Below are 22,216 nucleotides of genomic sequence, written 5' to 3' on the forward strand. Positions count from 1 at the left end.
ACCTGTGTAGTCTTGAAAGCCGCTATTTGTTACCATCTTTTCAGTTAGCCATTAAAAAGGTATCAACCACTGAGGACTCTCAAATTTTATATTTTTCTGACAATAGTGAAAAAACTTACTAGATCTTTCTGCACAATGGCTTTTTGCTTCAATTGTTGAGCTTCTATATGACTCCTTTCTTCCTCACACACTTCTGAACTTTTCTCCCGTATGCTTTCACTAATTTCTTCCTTTTCCTGTAATGTACTGGAGGATGACCGAAGCTCCTAAGATATACACACAAATGGTTGACTAAAGCCAGTGGATACAAATTTGTTTCTTTAGTGTCTGGTTATGAGTCTATGCACAATACAAATGCTGATGTAAATACTCTTTATATATTATTCATATATGCGAATTGCCTCTTCTGAGAAAAAGAGGACTTAAACTCTATAGCGCCACCTGTTGGAAGTAGCGATCCTACAAGTCACAATCAACCCTCTAACGAGTCGTGCAATATTTCTTAGGATAAAAGCCAAATCAGTATCTCAATTCGCAGACACGGTGTTTCGGGCTGTTGGCCCTCGTCAGTGCGAAGCATGAGAACTAATTTGGCTAGGTGAGAGGCTCTGGACTGGGGTCTAAGGGGTATCGTTTCTCCTTATGGAGAGGGACATACCAGCTCTGGCTTGTCAAGGTAAGGAGGTTTATTCGCCTCTGGGAAATTAAATATGCAAATTGCCTCTTCTGAGAAAAAGAGGACTTAAACTCTATAGCGCCACCTGTTGGAAGTAGCGATCCTACAAGTCACAATCAACCCTTTAACGAGTCGTGCATTATTCACAGTCATCATAACGATTAGGTAGCTCAAATATAATGGAGCCAATTCATTAAGACTGGCATTATGAAGTGTTTATGAAGGGCTCGCTAGAGTACAATGCCCCAAAATCATTAGGAGGACCTTGTCACTTAATACATTTGAGCATCTTCGCTTTGGCATGCTTCTTCCCTGTGCCTCACCAGAAATGCTACTCCAGTCAGCGATTGGAGTTACATTTCTAGCATGACAAAATACCATCAGTTTTAGTTAATTTGACAGGCAGGAAAAGCCTGTTCCCACCCTTGGCTCCTCTCCAGCTCCATCTATTTTGGTTGCCCTGGCAGAATCTGATGTGAAAATGCCAATAGTTGCACATTTTCCGAGCAAGTTTGTGTTCTACAAAAATTTAGCAAATTCTAAAAGTGTTTCATGCCAGAAAACTGGTATAAATACTTTGATCAATCAACCCCAATATGTATTACTAAATGCAACAAAGAAACTAAATATATTATATTAAAAGCCATCTGAATTAATTAATACAAAAAAAAAAAACTCACCACGGTTATTTTCTTTAGCTCATTTGTGGCTTCAAAATTGTTTGGATCCAATTCTAAGACCTTGTCATAATCTTGCCAAAAACAGAACAATTACACACATGAAGTAAGTACTTTCTACATAACTAGGATTTCTCATTGCAAAATTCTAAAACAAAGATGTCAAACTCAGGCCCGCTGGCCAAATCTGGTCTGCAGTGTAGTTCTATTATATCTGCGAGAGAAAAAAGAAGTCTACTAGACAGCGCATGCACCGCTAATACTACCAATCGCACACTCCCGGTTCGGCACACGCCCTGGTTATAGCAAGACTGTTTACAACACGCCCCGTAGTAATGCTCTCCCTGCATGACAGGCATTCGCCTGAGCTGGAAGTTCCCCCTTACTATCCCTACTTCAGCAGCACGCACTCCGCTTGTGCTCATACACCTACACATACATCTCAGCACGCCTAGCGCCTACTACCCTCCATCATTCTATGGCTAACTGCTTAGGCCAGAAACGCGGGTCAAAATGGACATGATTTTTCAATTGTCTGGACACTCCTATTTTAACCATGTGAAATAAAGCTACACATTTTTATTCATACGGCCAGGTGGATCCTTTTCTTCCATTTTTTACCCTCTATCTCCTCCCAGGTATGCTATTGAGCCGCTGAGCTCATACCGTGATGTATTTCATTGTTCTTTTTCACATATTGTCCATTTTGTTTTTTTTTTGTGCACACAGTTATCCTTTCACTATGCATTGAGATCTTATTCTTCACTCCATAGCATCTTGACTCTGCGAATATTATTGTTTCAGTACTTCCGATGTGCTCTATATTTCCCTATATTTCCTTTTAATCGAGTCCCTGCACCCTTTCAATTCCCCTGGTATACTGCTATCTACAAGCCCTAACTTCTGCAGTATTGGGGTTTTTCCCACCCTAGGCAGATTTTCCCCCATCTGATCTTTTCCCCTCACCACCCCTATTTTTTTCTGTCTACATTAATGTTATAAATATCAAAATTTTCTCGACATTTTGCCCACGTTTTAAGTTTTAATTTTGGCCCACTGTATATTTGAGTTTGACATCCGTGAAAAGAACCAGTAAAAGTCAGTTATATTACTGTGCAAAATAATGGATAGCTTCTCAGAGCAGAAAGTTATCTGGTACACCACAAGTCCGAGAATAAAGGAGCGGAAAGTGTTTTCAAAAGCATTTACTGTCATGGTCAAACGTTTCTGACATACATTTTGGTTTTCACTAACTTTGCTGCTTCAGTGTTTTTAGATCTTATAGAAAAATGTTTCTATAGTTACTAAAGTACAATGAAAAGCATTTTATACGTTTTTACACATTTATTGACCAATACATCAAGTTTATGAAAAGACTCCATATTTAGTGTTCGCCGCAATTTCTTAAGACTTCTGCAGTTCACCCTGGCATGATGGATATCAGCATCGGGGCCAAACCAAGATTCGTGTCTAATCACTATTTAAGAGTTTATTAGGATTGCTCTGTTTTTGTTTGTCCAACTGCTTTTTGAGGATAGACAACAGGTTCTCAATAGAATTTAGATCTGTGGAGTTTCTTGGCCAGGGACCCAAAATTGCAATATTTTGCTCACGTTTTTGCCTTGTGGGATTGTGCTCCTTCATGCTGGAAAAAAACAATTGTTCATCACCAAACTGCTCCTGGATTGTTGGGAGAAGTTGCTTTTGGGGGATGTTTAACCTATAGATGTTTGGTATCTGTGAGCTCGTAAGGACCTGGAGAGTCATAATAGCAGGTCAGTTGAACCCCTTCACGACCTTGCCCTTTTCCGTTTTTGCGTTCTCGTTTTTCACTCCCCTCCTTCCCAGAGCCATAACTTTTTTATTTTTCAGTCAATATGGCCATGTGAAGGATTTTTTCTGCGGGACAAGTTGCACTTTTCAACAACGTCATTGGTTTTAGCATGTCGTGTACTAGAAAACGGGAAAAAAATTCCAAGTGCGGTGAAATTGCAAAATAAAGTGCAATCCCACACTTGTTTTTTGTTTGGCTTTTTTACTAGGTTCACTAAATGCTAAAACTGACCTGATATTATGATTCTCCAGGTCACTACGTTTTATCTAAGTGGTAAAAAAAAAAAAAAAATTTGCAGAATTTTCCATTACCCGTAGCGTCTCCATTTTTCGTGATCTGGGGTCGGGTGAGGGCTTATTTTTTGCATGCTGAGCTGGTGTTTTTAATGATACCACTTTTGTGCAGATATTCTTTTGATCGCCCGTTATTACATTTTAATGCAATGTCGTGGCGACCAAAAACGTAATTCTGGTGTTTCAATTTTTTTTCACACTACGCCGTTTAGCGATCAGGTTAATCCTTTTTTTTATTGATAGATCGGGCAATTCTGAACGCAGCGATACCAAATGTGTGTAGGTTTGATTTTTCTTCTATTGGTTTATTTTGAATGGGGCAAAAGGGGGGTGATTTAAACTTTTATTTTTTTATTTTTTAAAACATTTTTTTTTAACTTTTGCCATGCTTCAATAGCCTTCATGGGAGGCTAGAAGCTGGCACAACTGGATCGGCTCAGCTACATGGGAGCGATCATCAGATCGCTGCTATGTAGCTGAATCGCAGGCTTGCTATGAGCTCCAACCACAGGGTGGTCTCAAGGACCTCTATGGTTACTGTCCTGACACATCGCCGACCCCCGATCATGTGACAGGGGTCGGCGATGCAATCATTTCCGGCCGCGCAGCCGGAAGCGCCGGTTAAATGCCGCTGTCCGCGTTTGACAGCGGCATTTAACTGGTTAATAGCAGCGGGTGAATCGCGATTTCACCTGCCGCTATTGAGGGCACATGTCAGCTGACATATCCCGGCTTTGAGGTGGGCTCAGCGCCGGAGCCCTCATCAAAGCAGGGGACCCGACCTCCGCAGTAAGGCTGGTTTCACACTTGCGTTTTAAAACGCATGCGTTTGAAAAAAAAAAACAACGCATGGTGAAAAAACGCATGTAAACGCGTGCAAACTTTTTTGATGCATGCCTTTTTGCATGTGGTGAAAAAAACGCGCCGTTTTGACGCGTTTACATGCGTTTTTTCATGCATTTGCGTTTTTTAAACGCATGCTGAGAAATGTGTGACAGCTGCCAATCATCAAAATAAAGTAAAAAACCCACTATAAACAGAAATAGTTAGTGTTAGGGGTAGGGTTAGGGATCCTAACCCTAAAGGGATCCTAACCCTAAAGGGATTAGGGTTAGGATCCCTTTAGGGTTAGGGTTAGGATCCCCTTAGGGGTAGGGTTAGGGATAGGGTTAGGATCCCTCTAGAGTTAGGGTTAGGATCCCTTTAAGGTTAGGATCCCTTTATCACCTTTATGGTGGGGGTGGCATATCAGTGTGTTTTCTGTTTTTTTTCTATAAAAACGCATGCGTTTTTAACGCAAAAACGCATGTGCTTAAAAACGCATGCGTTTACATAGACATCAATAGGTTTTTTTGCCGCGAAAAAACGCATGTGTTTTTTTTGCGGCAAAAAAAACGCCGCAAAAATTACTACATGTTGCATTTCTGCAACACAACGCATGCAGAGAAAAAACGCATGCGTTGCAAAAACACGTCAAAACACATGCAAAAAAAGCATGCGTTTTTAATGTTAACCCCTTCATGACCTTGGGATTTTTCGTTTTTCCGTGTTCGTTTTTCACTCCCCTCCTTCCCTGAGCCATAACTTTTTTATTTTTCCGTCAATTTGGCCATGTGAGGGCTTATTTTTTGCGGGACAAGTTGTACTTTTGAACGACATCATTGGTTTTAGCATGTAGTGTACTAGAAAACGGGAGAAAAATTCCAAGTGCAGTGAAATTGGGTCGGTTGAGGGCTTATTTTTTGCGTGCAGAGATGACGTTTTTAATGATAGCATTTTGGTGCAGATACGTTCTTTTGATCGCCCGTTATTGCATTTTAATGCAATGTCGCGGCGACTAAACAAACGTAATTCTGGCGTTTCTAATTTTTTTCTCGCTACGCTGTTTAGCGATCAGGTTAATGCTTTTTTTTAGTTGATAGATCGGGCGATTCTAAGCGGAGCTATACCAAATATGCGTAGATTTGATTTTTTTATTGATTTATGATTGGGGCGAAAGGGGGGTGATTTAAACTTTTATATTTTTTTTTATTTTTTTCACATTTTTTTTAACTTTCTTTTTTTACTTGTGCCATGCTTCAATAGCCTCCATTGGAGGCTAGAAGCAGGCACAGTACCATCGGCTCTGCTACACAGCAGCGATCTGCTGTTCGCTGCTATGTAGCTGAAAATCAGGTGTGCTGTGAGCGCCGACCACAGGGTGGCGCTCACAGCTGCCGGCGATCAGTAACCATAGAGGTCTTAAGGACCTCTATGGTTACAATTCTGAAGCATCGCCGACCCCCGATCATGTGACGGGGGTCGGCGATGACGTCATTTCCGGCCGCCCGGCCGGAAGCGGTAGTTAATTGCCGCTGTCTGCGTTTGACAGCGGCATTTAACTAGTTAAGCGGCAGATCGCGATTCTGTTCGCGCCTATTACGGGCACATGTCAGCTATTCAAAACAGCTGACATGTCCCGGCTTTGATGCGGGCTCACCGCCGGAGCCCGCATCAAAGCAGGGGATCTGACCTCGGACGTACTATCCCATCCGAGGTCAGAAAGGGGTTAAACATAGGGGAAAAAAACGCATGCTTGTTTTTGCGTTTTTTACCGCAAAAAAAAAAAACGCAAATGTGAAACCAGCCTAATAGTATGGCGGAGGCCGGGAAGGGGTTAAGCATTTAGTAAACATGGTAAATTAACCCCCTTCCCGACCCATGACGCCACGTAGGCGTCATGAAAGTCGGTGCCATTCCGACCCATGACGCCTATGTGGCGTCATGGAAAGATCGCGTCCCTGCAGGCCGGGTGAAAGGGTTAACTCCCATTTCACCCGATCTGCAGGGACAGGGGGAGTGGTAGTTTAGCCCAGGGGGGGTGGCTTCACCCCCTCGTGGCTACGATCGCTCTGATTGGCTGTTGAAAGTGAAACTGCCAATCAGAGCGATTTGTAATATTTCACCTATTATAACGGGTGAAATATTACAATCCAGCCATGGCCGATGCTGAAATATCATCGGCCATGGCTGGAAATACTAATGTGCCCCCACCCCACCGATCGCCCCCCCAGCCCCCCGATCTGGCCGGTACACTGCTCCGGCTCCCCTCCGTCCAGTGCTCCGCTCCCCCCCGTGCTCTTGTCCGCTCCCCCCGTGCTCCAATCACCCCCCCGTGCGCCGATCACCCCTCCTGCACTCCGATCCACCCCCCCGGTGCTCCGTTCCACCCCCCCCGTGCTCCGTTCCAGCCCCCCCGTGCTCCGTTCCACGCCCCCCGTTCTCCGTTCCACCCCTCCCGCGCTCCGATTCCCCCCCCCGTGCTCCGATCCCCCCCCCCCGTGGTCCCCCCCACCCCATCATACTTACCGATCCAGCCGGGGTCCCGTCCGTCTTCTCCCTGGGCGCCGCCATCTTCCAAAATGGCGGGCGCATGCGCAGTGCGCCCGCCGAATCTGCCGGCCGGCAGATTCGTTCCAAAGTGCATTTTGATCACTGAGATATAATCTCAGTGATCAAAATAAAAAAAATAATAAATGACCCCCCCCTTTGTCACCCCCGTAGGTAGGGACAATAAAAAAATAAAGAAATTTTTTTTTTCCACTAATGTTAGAATAGGGTTAGGGTTAGGGGTAGGGTTAGGGTTAGGGCTAGGGTTAGGGTTAGGGGTAGGGGTAGGGTTAGGGTTAGGGTTAGGGTTAGGGCTAGGGGTAGGGTTAGGGGTAGGGTTAGGGGTAGGGCTAGGGTTAGGGCTAGGGTTAGGGTTTCGGTATGTGCACACGTATTCTGTTCCTCTGCGGATTTTTCCGCTGCGGATTTGATAAATCCGCAGTGCTAAACCGCTGCGGATTTATGGCGGATTTACCGCGTTTTTTTCTGCGCATTTCACTGCGGTTTTACAACTGCGATTTTCTATTGGAGCAGTTGTAAAACCGCTGCGGAATCCGCACAAAGAAGTGACATGCTGCGGAATGTAAACCGCTGCGTTTCCGTGCAGTTTTTCCGCAGCATGTGTACAGCGATTTTTGTTTCCCGTAGGTTTACATTGAACTGTAAACTCATGGGAAACTGCTGCGGATCCGCAGCGTTTTCCGCAGCGTGTGCACATACCTTTAGAATTAGGCTATGTGCACACTGTGCGGATTTGGCTGCAGATTGGCCGCTGCGGATTCGCAGCAGTGTTCCATCAGGTTTACAGTACCATGTAAACATATGAAAAACCAAATCCGCTGTGCCCATGGTGCGGAAAATACCGCGCGGAAACGCTGCGTTGTATTTTCCGCAGCATGTCAATTCTTTGTGCGGATTCCGCAGCGTTTTACACCTGTTCCTCAATAGGAATCCGCAGGTGAAATCCGCACAAAAAACACTGGAAATCCGCGGAAAATCCGCAGGTAAAACGCAGTGCCTTTTACCCGTGGATTTTTCAAAAATGGTGCGGAAATATCTCACACGAATCCGCAACGTGGGCACATAGCCTTAGGGTTAGGGTTGGAATTAGGGTTGTGGTTAGGGGTGTGTTGTGGTTAGGGTTAGGGGTGTGTTGGGGTTAGGGTTGTGGTTAGGGGTGTGTTGCGGTTAGGGTTGTCATTAGGGTTATGGCTACAGTTGGGATTAGAGTTAGGGGTGTGTTGGGGTTAGTGTTGGAGGTAGAATTGAGGGGTTACCACTGTTTAGGCACATCAGGGGTCTCCAAACGCAACATGGCGCCACCATTGATTCCAGCCAATCTCGTATTTAAAAAGTCAAATGGTGCTCCCTCACTTCCGAGCCCGACGTGTGCCCAAACAGTGGTTTACCCCCACATATGGGGTACCAGCATACTCAGGACAAACTGCGCAACAATTACTGGGGTCCAATTTCTCCTGTTACCCTTGTGAATCTAAAAAAATGCTTGCTAAAACATCATTTTTGAGGAAAGAAAAATGATTTTTTATTTTCACGGCTCTGCGTTGTAAACGTCTGTGAAGCACTTGGGGGTTCAAAGTGCTCACCACATATCTAGATAAGTTCCTTTCGGGGTCTAGTTTCCAAAATGGGGTCACTTGTGGGGGGGTTTCTACTGTTTAGGCACATCAGGGGCTCTGCAAACGCAACGTGACGCCCGCAGAGCATTCCATCAAAGTCTGCATTTCAAAACGTCACTACTTCAATTCCAAGCCCCGACATGTGCCCAAACAGTAGTTTACCCCCACATATGGGGTATCACCGTACTCAGGAGAAACTGGACAACAAATATTGGGGTCAAATTTCTCCTGTTACCCTTGGGAAAATAAAAAATTCTGGGCTAAATAATTATTTTTGAGGAAAGAAAATGTATTTATTATTTTCACGGCTCTGCATTATAAACTTCTATGAAGCGCTTGGGGGTTCAAAGTGCTCACCACACATCTAGATAAGTTCCTTTCGGGGTCTAGTTTCCAAAATGGGGTCACTTGTGGGGGGTTTCTACTGTTAAGCCACATCAGGGGCTCTGCAAACGCAACACAGAGCATTCCACAGAGCATTCCATCAAACTCTGCATTTCAAAACGTCACTACTTCACTTCCGAGCCTCGGCATGTGCCCAAACAGTGGTTTACCCCCACATATGGGGTATCAGCGTACTCAGGAGAAACTGGACAACAACTTTTGGGGTCAAATTTCTCCTGTTACCCTTGGGAAAATAAAAAATTGCAGGCTAAAAGATCATTTTTGAGAAAAAAAAATTTTTTAATTTTCATGGCTCTGCGTTATAAACTTCTGTGAAGCACTTGGGGGTTCAAAGTCCTCACCACACATCTAGATTAGTTCCTTTGGGGGTCTAGTTTCCAAAATGGTGTCATTTCTGGGGGGATCTCCAATGTTTAAGCACACAGGGGCTCTCCAAACGTGACATGGTGTCCGCTAATGATTGGAGCTAATTTTCCATTTAAAAAGCCAAATGGCGTGCCATCCCTTCCGAGCCCTGCCGTGCGCCCAAACAGTGGTTTACCCCCACATATGGGGTATCAGCGTACTCAGGACAAACTGGACAACAATATTTGGGGTCCAATTTCTCCCATTATCCTTGGCAAAATAGGAAATTCCAGGCTAAAAAATCATTTTTGAGGAAAGAAAAATGATTTTTTATTTTCACGGCTCTGCGTTATAAACTTCTGTGAAGCACCTGGGGGTTTAAAGTGCTCAATATGCATCTAGATAAGTTCCTTGGGGGGTCTAGTTTCCAAAATGGGGTCACTTGTGGGGGAGCTCCAATGTTTAGGCACACAGGGACTCTCCAAACGCGACATGGTGTCCGCTAACAATTGGAGCTAATTTTCCATTCAAAAAGTCAAATGGCGCGCCTTCCCTTCCGAGCCCTGCCGTGTGCCCAAACAGTGGTTTACCCCCACATATGAGGTATCGGCGTACTCGGGAGAAATTGCCCAACAAATTTTATGATCCATTTTATCCTACTGCCCATGTGAAAATGAAAAAATTGAGGCGAAAAGAATTTTTTTGTGAAAAAAAAGTACTTTTTCATTTTTACAGATCAATTTGTGAAGCACCTGAGGGTTTAAAGTGCTCACTAGGCATCTAAATAAGTTCCTTGGGGGGTCTAGTTTCCAAAATGGGGTCACTTGTGGGGGAGCGCCAATGTTTAGGCACACAGGAGCTATCCAAACGCGACATGGTGTCCGCTAACGATGGAAATAATTTTTCATTCAAAAAGTCAAATGGCGCTCCTTCCCTTCCGAGCCTTACCATGTGCCCAAACAGTGGTTTACCCCCACATGTGAGGTATTGGTGTACTCAGGAGAAATTGCCCAACACATTTTAGGATCCATTTTATCCTGTTGCCCATGTGCAAATGAAAAAATTGAGGCTAAAAGAATTTTTTTGTGAAAAAAAAGTACTTTTTCATTTTTACGGATCAATTTGTGAAGCACCTGGGGGTTCAAAGTGCTCACTATGCATCTAGATAAGTTCCTTGGGGCGTCTAGTTTCCAAAATGGGGTCACTTGTGGGGGAGCTCCAATTTTTAGGCACACGGGGCTCTCCAAACGTGACATGGTGTCCGCTAAAGAGTGGAGCCAATTTTTGATTCAAAAAGTCAAATGGCGCTCCTTCCCTTCCAAGCCCTGCCGTGCGCCCAAACAGTGGTTTACCCCCACATATGAGGTATCAGCGTACTCAGGACAAATTGGATAACAACTTTCGTGGTTCAGTTTCTCCTTTTACCATTGGGAAAATAAAAAAAATTGTTGCTAAAAGATAATTTTTGTGACTAAAAAGTTAAATGTTCATTTTTTCCTTCCATGTTGCTTCTGCTGCTGTGAAGCACCTGAAGGGTTAATAAACTTCTTGAATGTGGTTTTGAGTACCTTGAGGGGTGCAGTTTTTAGAATGGTGTCACTTTTGGGTATTTTCAGCCATATAGACCCCTCAAACTGACTTCAAATGTGAGGTGGTCCCTAAAAAAAATGGTTTTGTAAATTTCGTTGTAAAAATGACAAATCGCTGGTCAAATTTTAACCCTTATAACTTCCTAACAAAAAAAAATTTTGTTTCCAAAATTGTGCTGATGTAAAGTAAACATGTGGGAAATGTTATTTGTTAACTATTTTGTGTCACATATCTCTCTGGTTTAACAGAATAAAAATTCAAAATGTGAAAATTGCGAAATTTTCAAAATTTTCGCCAAATTTCCGTTTTTATCACAAATAAACGCAGAATTTATTGACCTAAATTTACCACTAACATGAAGCCCAATATGTCACGAAAAAACAATCTCAGAACCGCTAGGATCCGTTGAAGCGTTCCTGAGTTATTACCTCATAAAGGGACACTGGTCAGAATTGCAAAAAACGGCAAGGTCTTTAAAGGTCAAAATAGGCTGGGTCATGAAGGGGTTAAAAAAAAAGCCATTGTGGAATTTTTTTGTAATTTCACTGCACTTTTCCCGTTTCTAGTACACTATATGGTAAAACTAATTGTGTTGTTCAAAAGTGCAACTCGCCCCGCAAAAAACAACCACCTCATATGGCCATATTGATGAGGAAAAAAAAAAAAAGTTATGGCTTTGGGAAGAAAGGGAGCAAAAAACGAATACGTGAAAACGAAAAATGGCCCAGGGTTGAAGGGGTGAAAAATATGATGAAAAAATTAACCCCTTCCCGACCTTTGACGCATACGCTGCGTCATGAAAGTCGGTGCCATTCCGACCCATGACGCAGCATATGCGTCATGGAAAGATCGCGTCCCTGCAGGCCGGGTGAAAGGGTTAACTCCCATTTCACCCGATCTGCAGGGACAGGGGGAGTGGTAGTTTAGCCCAGGGGGGGTGGCTTCACCCCCTCGTGGCTACGATCGCTCTGATTGGCTGTTGAAAGTGAAACTGCCAATCAGAGCGATTTGTAATATTTCACCTAAAAAACTGGTGAAATATTACAATCCAGCCATGGCCGATGCTGCAATATCATCGGCCATGGCTGGAAACACTTATGTGCACCCACCCCACCCCTCCGATCGCCCCCCCAGCCCCCCGATCTGTGGTCCGCTCCCCTCCGTCCTGTGCTCCGCTCCCCCGTCCTCCTGTCCGCTTCCCCGTGCACCAATCACACCCCCTGTGCTGCAATCAAACCCCCCCGCACTCCGATCCCCCCCCCCGCACACAGCGAACCCCCCCCGTGCTCCGATCCACCCCCCCCCGCACAGCGATCCCTCACCCCGTGCTCCAATCCTTCCCCGTGCTCCAATCCTCCCTCCCGTGTTCCGATCCACCCCCCCCATGATCCGATCCACCCCCCGTGCTCCGACGCCCCCCCCGTGCCCTGATCTCCCCCCCCTTATACTTACCTGGCCGCCCGAGGTCCGTCCGTCTTCTTTCCTGGGCGCCGCCATCTTCCAAAATGGCGGGCGCATGTGCAGTGCGCCCGCCGAATCTGCCGGCCGGCAGATTCGTTCCAGAGTGAATTTTGATCACTGAGATATATCCTATCTCAGTGATCAAAATAAAAAAAATAGTAAATGACCCCCCCCTTTGTCACCCCCATAGATAGGGACAATAAAAAAAATAAAGAATTTTTTTTTTTTCACTAAGGTTGGGGTAAGAACTAGGGTTAGGGTTAGGGGTAGGGTTAGGGTTAGGGTTAGGGTTAGGTGTAGGGGTAGGGTTAGGGCTAGGGTTAGGGGTAGGGGTAGGGTTAGGGGTAGGGTTAGGGCTAGGGTTAGGGCTAGGGGTAGGGCTAGGGGTAGGGTTAGGGCTAGGGTTAGGGTTTCGGTATGTGCACACGTATTCTGGTCCTATGCGGATTTTTCCGCAGCGGATTTGAAAAATCCACAGTGCTAAACCGCTGCCGATTTATCGTGGATTTACCGCGGTTTTTCTGCGCATTTCACTGCGGTTTTACAACTGCGATTTTCTATTGGAGCAGTTCTAAAACCGCTGCGGAATCCGCAGAAAGAAGTGACATGCTGCGGAATGTAAACCGCTGCGTTTCCGTGCAGTTTTTCCGCAGCATGTGTACAGCGATTTTTGGTTCCCATTGAACTGTAAACTCATGGGAAACTGCTGCGGATCCGCAGCGTTTTCCGCAGCGTGTGCACATACCTTTAGAATTAGGCTATGTGCACACGGTGCGGATTGGCCGCTGCGGATCCGCAGCAGTGTTCCATCGGGTTTACAGTACCATGTAAACATATGGAAAACCAAATCCGCTGTGCCCATGGTGCAGAAAATACCGCGCGGGAACGCTGCGTTGTATTTTCCGCAGCATGCCAATTCTTTGAGCGGATTCCGCAGCGTTTTACACTTGTTCCTCAATAGGAATCCACAGGTGAAATCCGCACAAAAAACACTGGAAATCCACGGTAAATCCACAGGTAAAACGCAGTGCCTTTTACCCGCGGATTTTTCAAAAATGATGCTGAAAAATCTCATACGAATCCGCAACGTTGGCACATAGCCTTAGAGTTGGGTTGGAATTAGGGTTGTGGTTAGGGTTAGGGGTGTGTTGGGGTTAGGGTTGTGGTTAGGGGTGTGTTGGGGTTAGGGTTGTGATTAGGGTTACGGCTACAGTTGGGATAAGGGTTAGGGGTGTGTTGGAGGTAGAATTGAGGGGTTTCCACTGTTTAGGCACTTCAGGGGGTCTCCAAACGCAACATGGCGCCACCATTGATTCCAGCCAATCTTGTATTCAAAAATTCAAATGGTGCTCCCTCACTTCCGAACCCCGACGTGTGCCCAAACAGTGGTTTACCCCCACATATGGGGTACCAGCATACTCAGGACAAACTGCGCAACAATTACTGGGGTCCAATTTCTCCTGTTACCCTTGAGAAAATAAAAAATTGCTTGCTAAAACATCATTTTTGAGGAAAGAAAAATGATTTTTTATTTTCACGGCTCTGCGTTGTAAACGTCTGTGAAGCACTTGGGGGTTCAAAGTGCTCACCACATATCTAGATAAGTTCCTTGGGGGGTCTAGTTTCCAAAATGGGGTCACTTGTGGGGGGTTTCTACTGTTTAGGCACACCAGGGGCTCTGCAAACGCAACGTGACGCCCGCAGACCATTCCATCAAAGTCTGCATTTCAAAAGTCACTACTTCCCTTCTGAGCCCCCACGTGTGCCCAAACAGTGGTTTACCCCCACACATGGGGCATCAGCGTACTCAGGAGAAACTGGACAACAACTTTTGTGGTCCAATTTCTCCTGTAACCCTTGGGAAAATAAAAAATTCTGGGCTAAAAAATTATTTTTGAGGAAAGAAAACGTATTTATTATTTTCACGGCTCTGCGTTATAAACTTCTGTAAAGCACTTGGGGGTTGAAAGTGCTCACCACACATCTAGATAAGTTCCTTTGGGGGTCTAGTTTCCAAAATGGGGTCACTTGTGGGGGGTTTCTACTGTTTAGGCACACCAGGGGCTCTGCAAACGCAATGTGACGCCCGCAGACCATTCCATCAAAGTCTGCATTTCAAAAGTCACTACTTCCCTTCTGAGCCCCCACGTGTGCCCAAACAGTGGTTTACCCCCACACATGGGGTATCAGCGTACTCAGGAGAAACTGGACAACAACTTTTGTGGTCCAATTTCTCCTGTAACCCTTGGGAAAATAAAAAATTCTGGGCTAAAAAATTATTTTTGAGGAAAGAAAACGTATTTATTATTTTTACGGCTCTGCGTTATAAACTTCTGTAAAGCACTTGGGGGTTGAAAGTGCTCACCACACATCTAGATAAGTTCCTTTGGGGGTCTAGTTTCCAAAATGGGGTCACTTGTGGGGGTTTCTACTGTTTAGGCACACCAGGGGCTCTGCAAACGCAATGTGACGCCCGCAGACCATTCCATCAAAGTCTGCATTTCAAAAGTCACTACTTCCCTTCTGAGCCCCCACGTGTGCCCAAACAGTGGTTTACCCCCACACATGGGGTATCAGCGTACTCAGGAGAAACTGGACAACAACTTTTGTGGTCCAATTTCTCCTGTAACCCTTGGGAAAATAAAAAATTCTGGGCTAAAAAATTATTTTTGAGGAAAGAAAACGTATTTATTATTTTCACTGCTCTGTGTTATGAACTTCTGTGAAGCACTTGGGGGTTCAAAGTGCTCACCTCACATCTAGATAAGTTCCTTTCGGGGTCTAGTTTCCAAAATGGGGTCACTTGTGGGGGGTTTCTACTGTTTAGCCACATCAGGGGCTCTGCAAACGCAACGTGACGCCCGCAGAGCATTCCATCAAAGTCTGCATTTCAAAACGTCACTACTTCACTTCCGAGCCCCAGCATGTGCCTAAACAGTGGTTTACCCCCACATATGGGGTATCAGCGTACTCAGGAGAAACTGGACAACAACTTTTGGGGTCAAATTTCTCCTGTTACCCTTGGGAAAATAAAAAATTGCGGGCTAAAATTCATTTTTGAGAAAATAATTTTTTTTTTTATTTTCATGGCTCTGCGTTATAAACTTCTGTGAAGCACTTGAGGGTTCAAAGTGCTCACTACACATCTAGATTAGTTCCTTTGGGGGTCTAGTTTCCAAAATGGGGTAATTTGTGGGGGATCTCCAATGTTTAGGCACACAGGGGCTCTCCAAACGCGACATGGTGTCCGCTAATGATTGGAGATAATTTTCCATTTAAAAAGCCAAATGGCGTGCCTTCCCTTCTGAGCCCTGCCGTGCGCCCAAACAGTGGTTTACCCCCACATATGGGGTATCTGCATACTCAGGACAAACTGGACAACAACATTTGTGGTCCAATTTCTCCTATTACCATTGGCAAAATAGGAAATTCCAGGCTAAAAAATCATTTTTGAGAAAAGAAAAATTATTTTTTATTTTCATGGCTCTGCATTATAAACTTCTGTGAAGCACCTGGGGGTTTAAAGTGCTCAGTATGCATCTAGATAAGTTCCTTGGGGGGTCTAGTTTCCAAAATGGGGTCACTTGTGGGGGAGCTCCATTGCATAGGCACACAGGGGCTCTCCAAATGCGACATGGTGTCCGCTAACAATTGGAGCTAATTTTCCATTCAAAAAGTTAAAAGGCGCGCCTTCCCTTCCGAGCCCTGCCGTGTGCCCAAACAGTGGTTTACCCCCACATATGAGGTATCGGCGTACTCGGGAGAAATTGCTCAACAAATTTTAGGATCCATTTTATCCTATTGCCTATGTGAAAATGAAAAAATTGAGGCGAAAATAAATTTTTTGTGAAAAAAAAGTACTTTTTCCTTTTTACGGATCAATTTGTGAAGCACCTGAGGGTTTAAAGTGCTCACTAGGCATCTAGATAAGTTCCTTGGGGGGTCCAGTTTCCAAAATGGGGTCACTTGTGGGGGAGCTCCAATGTTTAAGCACACAGGGTCTCTCCAAACGCGACATGGTGTCCGCTATCGATGGAGATAATTTTTCATTCAAAAAGTCAAATGGCGCTCCTTCCCTTCCGAGCCTTACCATGTGCCCAAACAGTGGTTTACCCCCACATGTGAAGTATCGGTGTACTCAGGAGAAATTGCCAAACAAATTTTAGGATCCATTTTATCCTGTTGTCCATGTGAAAATGAAAAAATTGAGGCTAAAAGAATTTTTTTGTGAAAAAAAAGTACTTTTTCATTTTTACGGATCAATTTGTGAAGCACCTGGGGGTTTAAAGGGCTCACTATGCATCTAGATAAGTTCCTTGGGGCGTCTAGTTTCCAAAATGGGGTCACTTGTGGGGGAGCTCCAATTTTTAGGCACACGGGGGCTCTCCAAATGTGACATGGTGTCCGCTAAAGAGTGCAGCCAATTTTTCATTCAAAAAGTCAAATGGCGCTCCTTCCCTTCCAAGCCCTGCCGTGCGCCCAAACAGTGGTTTACCCCCACATATGAGGTATCAGCGTACTCAGGACAAATTGGACAACAACGTACGTGGTTCAGTTTCTCCTTTTACCATTGGGAAAATAAAAAAATTGTTGCTGAAAAATCATTTTTGTGACTAAAAAGTTAAATGTTCATTTTTTCCTTCCATGTTGCTTCTGCTGCTGTGAAGCACCTGAAGGGTTAATAAACTTCTTGAATGTGGTTTTGTGCACCTTGAGGGGTGCAGTTTTTAGAATGGTGTCACTTTTGGGTATTTTCAGCCATATAGACCCCTCAAACTGACTTCAAATGTGAGGTGGTCCCTAAAAAAAATGGTTTTGTAAATTTCGTTGTAAAAATGAGAAATCGCTGGTCAAATTTTAACCCTTATAACTTCCTAGCAAAAAAAAATTTTGTTTCCAAAATTGTGCTGATGTAAAGTAGACGTGTGGGAAATGTTATTTATTAACTATTTTGTGTCACATAACTCTCTGGTTTAACAGAATAAAAATTCAAAATGTGAAAATTGCGAAATTTTCAAAATTTTCGCCAAATTTCCGTTTTTATCACAAATAAACACAGAATTTATTGACCTAAATTTACCACTAACATGAAGCCCAATATGTCACGAAAAAACAATCTCAGAACCGCTAGGATCCATTGAAGCGTTCCTGAGTTATTACCTCATGAAGGGACACTGGTCAGAATTGCAAAAAACGGCAAGGTCTTTAAGGTCAAAATAGGCTGGGTCATGAAGGGGTTAAATAGAAAAAAAAAATATAAAAGTTGAAATCCCTCCCCTTTTGACCCACTGAAAATAAAACAATTAAAAAACCCCCATCAAAATATAAAACAAAGTAATCCGATCAAGAAACAGCGCGGCAGAATTACTTTTTTCTGGCTGCCGTGACAATGCAATAAGAGGCAATCAAGACATTGGATCTACCCCAAAATTGTAGCAGTAAAAATGTCAGCTCAGGGTACAAAATATGAGCCATCACCCAGCCCCAGAAAAATCTAAACGTTACAGGCCTCTGAAAATGGAGACAACAGCAATTTTTTTTTTCTTTCCACCACTGGGCATCTGTGTACTTGTACTGACCTGTAGAATCATACTGCCATGTCAGTTTTACCATATAGTGACCATGATAAATACAAAAAAAAACAAAACAATAACTTTATATTGTAAAGTTATAACAATAACCATTTCCAGTGCATTATATTGTAAAATCAAAGAAGTCATTGAAAAGTACAATTCGTTCTGCGAAAACAAAAAAAAAAAAAAAAGTTATGGCTCTTGGAAGAAGGGAAGGAAAAAACCAAAAACAATGGAAAACGGCCCATGGGGTGAAGGGGTTAAATTATCCTAAGACCACACGTATTGGGATGCTTATGATCTTAGGGAGGGGCTCACTCACAATTTTGCCTAAGAACGCGGCTATGCATCTAAGCATCAACTAAAGTTAAATTCTCCCATTCAATCCAGGAGCAATTTGGTGATGAACAATGCTTTTTCCGGCATACTGGAACACCATGTCCCAAAGCTAAAGTGACAAATCAGTGGCACCGTGAACAAAAAAAATTAAATTTGGATTCATAACCAGGAAACTTTGTAGACCACAATCCCATTAAGAACAAGCAATTAAATCCTCATGACGTGGGGAACGTAGATAAATTTCCAGCACCGAGTAGGCAAAATTGGGTTATTACTAAACTTAAGATTTGGTCCAGAGGTTGATATCCAACTGCCAGGGCGAATTGCAGAAGTCTTGATAAATAAGAGACAACTTGAGACATCTGCTTCAGGCTGCTAAAACAATAATTCCAAGTCACTGGAAATCTCAAGATATACCTTCCTTAGAAGAATGGCTCGCTGAAATCGCTATGACCCACTGTATAGAAATATAGATTATTCAAACCCAGGAGGATAAGATCAAAATCAGCAAAAAATGGTTTTATTGGGATACCTTTCTATCCTCCTCCCTATAGAGGTCCATCGCATCACGTACCCCAGCTCGTCTCCTGCTTCCCTGTACTTTTTTGTTTGAATGTTGAATTGTATGCCCTTCCTTCCCCTCCACCTACCCCTATATTCCATTGTTCTACCTTCCCATCGTTACCAGTCTTTCTAGCCTTCCTTGCCAAGGTATGGGATGACTGTCAGACATGTTATTTTCATTTTTCACTATTTACCTATTGGAGGCTACTGAATGGCAACCGTTTTCCTTCCATCAATGTTAGAGGTACTGTGTCGTTTGGCCTCTGTTTCGGGTATGGCTTCCAATTTGTTTAATTTCCTAGTGTTTTCTTTTCTGTATGTTGATATAACCAATAAGGCTATGTGCACACGTATTCTGGTCCACTGCTGATTTTTCCGCAGCAGATTTGATAAACCCGCAGTGTAAAACCGCTGCGGATTTACTGCGGTTTTTCTGCGGATTTCACTGCGGTTTTACAACTGCGAATTTCTATTGGAGCAGTTGTAAAATCGCTGCGGAATCCGCAGAAAGTGACATACTGCGGAATGTAAACCGCTGCGTTTCCGCGCTTTTTCTTCCGCAGCATGTGTACAGCGTTTTTGGTTTCCCATAGGTTTACATTGAACTGTAAACGCATGGGAAACTGCTGCGGACCCGCAGCTGCGGAAACGCTGCGGATCCGCAGCAAAATCCGCATTGTGTGTACATACCCTTAAACTTTCAATTTGAAAAATAAGGGACAACGCTGTAAATATTGGTCTTTACATAAACTGGATGTATTTGTCAATAAAAGTGTAAAAACTTATGAAATGCTTAGAATTGCACTTCATTACCCAAGCAAATAGACTAAAAGATCTAAAAACAATGACGTGACAACCAAAATTTGTGTCCATGACTATATATTTCCCCTTCAAATACAACAATCACTAGTAAATACAAGTCACTACCTTACTTAAAATTGTACATTTAAATCAATACTTGTATCTCAGAAAGCGGCTTGATGACCAGAACTGTTTCCAGTGTCACAAACAGAAAATAAAGTAGCAATAGATACTCATAGAATACTTCTGTGGGACTTTGTAAAAAAAAAAAAACACATTAGACAACCTTCCTTTGCGCCTTGGAAGTTCTTCAATGCCAGGCGACAGGCTCCTCTGCGAGCATAAGCCTTCCAGTAGTTACGGTTTAAAGCAATGGCCAGATTGCAGTCTGATTCAGCGACCGCATACCTAAAAATAACAAAAAATGAAACGTATGGAAAGAAAATGAGATCATAGTCAGCTTGTTCAGGAATAGAAAAAAAAAAACAAAGGCAAAACACTTACTTCCTTAGTCTAAAGAAAGCAGATGCTCGATTTGTGGGCAGCACCGCATTGTATGGATCAGCATCCATGCTTCTTGTATAGCACTCGATAGCTTCATCATAATTCCCAGCTTTAAAACAATTATTTCCCTGTGTAAAAATTGAAAATGTACATAACTTATTAAAGATAACCTTGTTTCAGATGTGTCTGCATTAGTAAGTTTCTACAGTTCTAGTTATCAACATCATATAAAGCCAAGACCTGATCCCACAAAATAATGTACATATGTTTATTATGTAGGAATTCACATTAAGCAGTAGGTGGATTTCACACAGGCAATGCGGTTTGATCCAAATATGTGCAGTTTTTCTGCTTTCATAAAACTCCAAGGGATTCATAACCAAAAACAGCCTCCTCTTTGCACAAAGGTATCACCGCAAAGCAGTGATTAAAAATCATGGTTATTCCACAAAAAATTGATTTCTGAACTCTTCCTGAGTTAAAACATTAGTATTGTTGTTTCTAAATTATTATTATTAACTTGTTTTCTTTGCATTATTTGAGGTCTCAAAGCACTGAGGGGTTTTTTATTTTGACCATTTTTGTCAGACAAAAAAATATATAAAATGTATTACTTGGAAATTCGGAGACATGTTGTCAGAAGTTTATAGAATAAAAGAACAATTTACATTTTACTCAAAAATATACCTATAAAGAGAAAAATCAGACAAACTGAACGTTTTGCAGTGGTCTCTTAATTTTTGCCAGAGCTGTACATGTCAGTGTGGGTTCGCCCGAACAGATTACAGTCTTTTCTCCTAGAGCAAACTTTACACATAGAAGAGGTACGGTCCTACAACCCCGGGAACAGTTCACACTGAACAGGCTGCAGCTTCTACACTTTTTCTGCAGCTCCAACACACAGACTGCTCTGCTTTCCTAGCTGAACTATGTGGTCTGCATTCAGAGACACTGGTATGTATATCACACAGCAACAACTCACATTTTAGTTGGTCACTCACCAGATTCAACACACTCCACTCTGCTCAACATCCCCAGCAGATTGAGCACTTCTAAGAGAACATAATAATAATCTTGTATTTTTATATAGCGCTAGTATATTCCGCAGCGCTTTACAGTTTTCATATTATCATCGCTGTCCACAATGGGGCTCACAATCTAAATTCGCTATCACTATGTTGTCATGATTCTCAGTCACAGCTAGCTACATGCATCTAGTATTTAGCACAATCCTACCTGGATTCCCTAAAAATACGGAAATAAACATGCGTTTGTTTTTTTGCTATGAAAACGAACAGCCTTCTTTCAATTAACAGCAGAAGCTCTACAATGTTTCAAATGTTTCCAAATTTAATGCAATACTCTAGAAAGGGTATTCCCATGTCTGCCACTAATGGCTGAAGTAGGAGTATCCATCTCAATGCAGCAGCCAAAAGAGCTTGGGACTATGGAAGCAGCCACGCAGGGACAGATAGGAACACCCTTTAAACAATGGCATTTTTTTAAATTAAATTGGTTAGCATATTCCAACCACGCCTTTGCCATGTTCAGTACTTTCAATGATGTACTACTAATTAACAACTTTCTATGCACAGTAGGTCCTGAGCTCACAGCACTCTGCTGATGCTGCACCAGAGAAACTATGATTTGATGAACATTACACCACATTGACAAGTAAGGCTACTTTCACACTAGCGTCATACTCGGCCCGTCGCAGTGCGTCGAGCCGACGTACCGACGCTAGCAGTGAATGCGCCGCAAAACGGGGGCAGTGGATGCATTTTTCCAGCGCATCTGCTGTCCCATTGTGAGGTGCGGGGAGGTGGGGGTGGAGTTCCGACCGCACATGCGCAGTCAGAAATGGCGGACCGGCGGCAGCAAAAAACGTTAAATGTAACATTTTTTGCAGCCGACGGTCTGCCACAACACGGCGCAACCGTCGCACGGCGGTTGCGACGTGTGGCAAAGCGTCGCAATGCGACGCTAATGCAAGTCAATGGAGAAAAAACATCCTGCAAGCACTTTTGCAGGATGCGTTTTTTCTACAAAACGACGCATAGCGACGTGCAGTGCACGACGCTAGTGTGAAAGTAGCCTTAGTAACACATCACTAAAATCCGTGTCTGTCACTACTTTATTCTGCTCGAT

At 43.5% G+C, this 22,216-nt stretch overlaps 1 protein-coding gene across 1 annotated transcript in view; it reads right to left on the bottom strand.

The window, feature by feature from the left end:
- The window catches only part of RPAP3 (RNA polymerase II associated protein 3), a 113,698-nt gene that overhangs the window by 83,378 nt on the left and 8,104 nt on the right, over positions 1-22,216 (bottom strand). Inside the window, exons 5-8 of the mRNA XM_069764489.1 lie at positions 20,069-20,196; positions 19,851-19,972; positions 1,357-1,427; positions 120-266 (exon numbers count right to left, since the gene is read on the bottom strand). Of these exons, the coding sequence (XP_069620590.1) occupies positions 120-266; positions 1,357-1,427; positions 19,851-19,972; positions 20,069-20,196 (468 nt within the window). The remainder of the gene's footprint in view (positions 1-119; positions 267-1,356; positions 1,428-19,850; positions 19,973-20,068; positions 20,197-22,216) is intronic.

The sequence above is a fragment of the Ranitomeya imitator genome, chromosome 4 (assembly GCF_032444005.1).
Source record: "Ranitomeya imitator isolate aRanImi1 chromosome 4, aRanImi1.pri, whole genome shotgun sequence".
Lineage (NCBI taxonomy): Eukaryota > Metazoa > Chordata > Amphibia > Anura > Dendrobatidae > Ranitomeya > Ranitomeya imitator.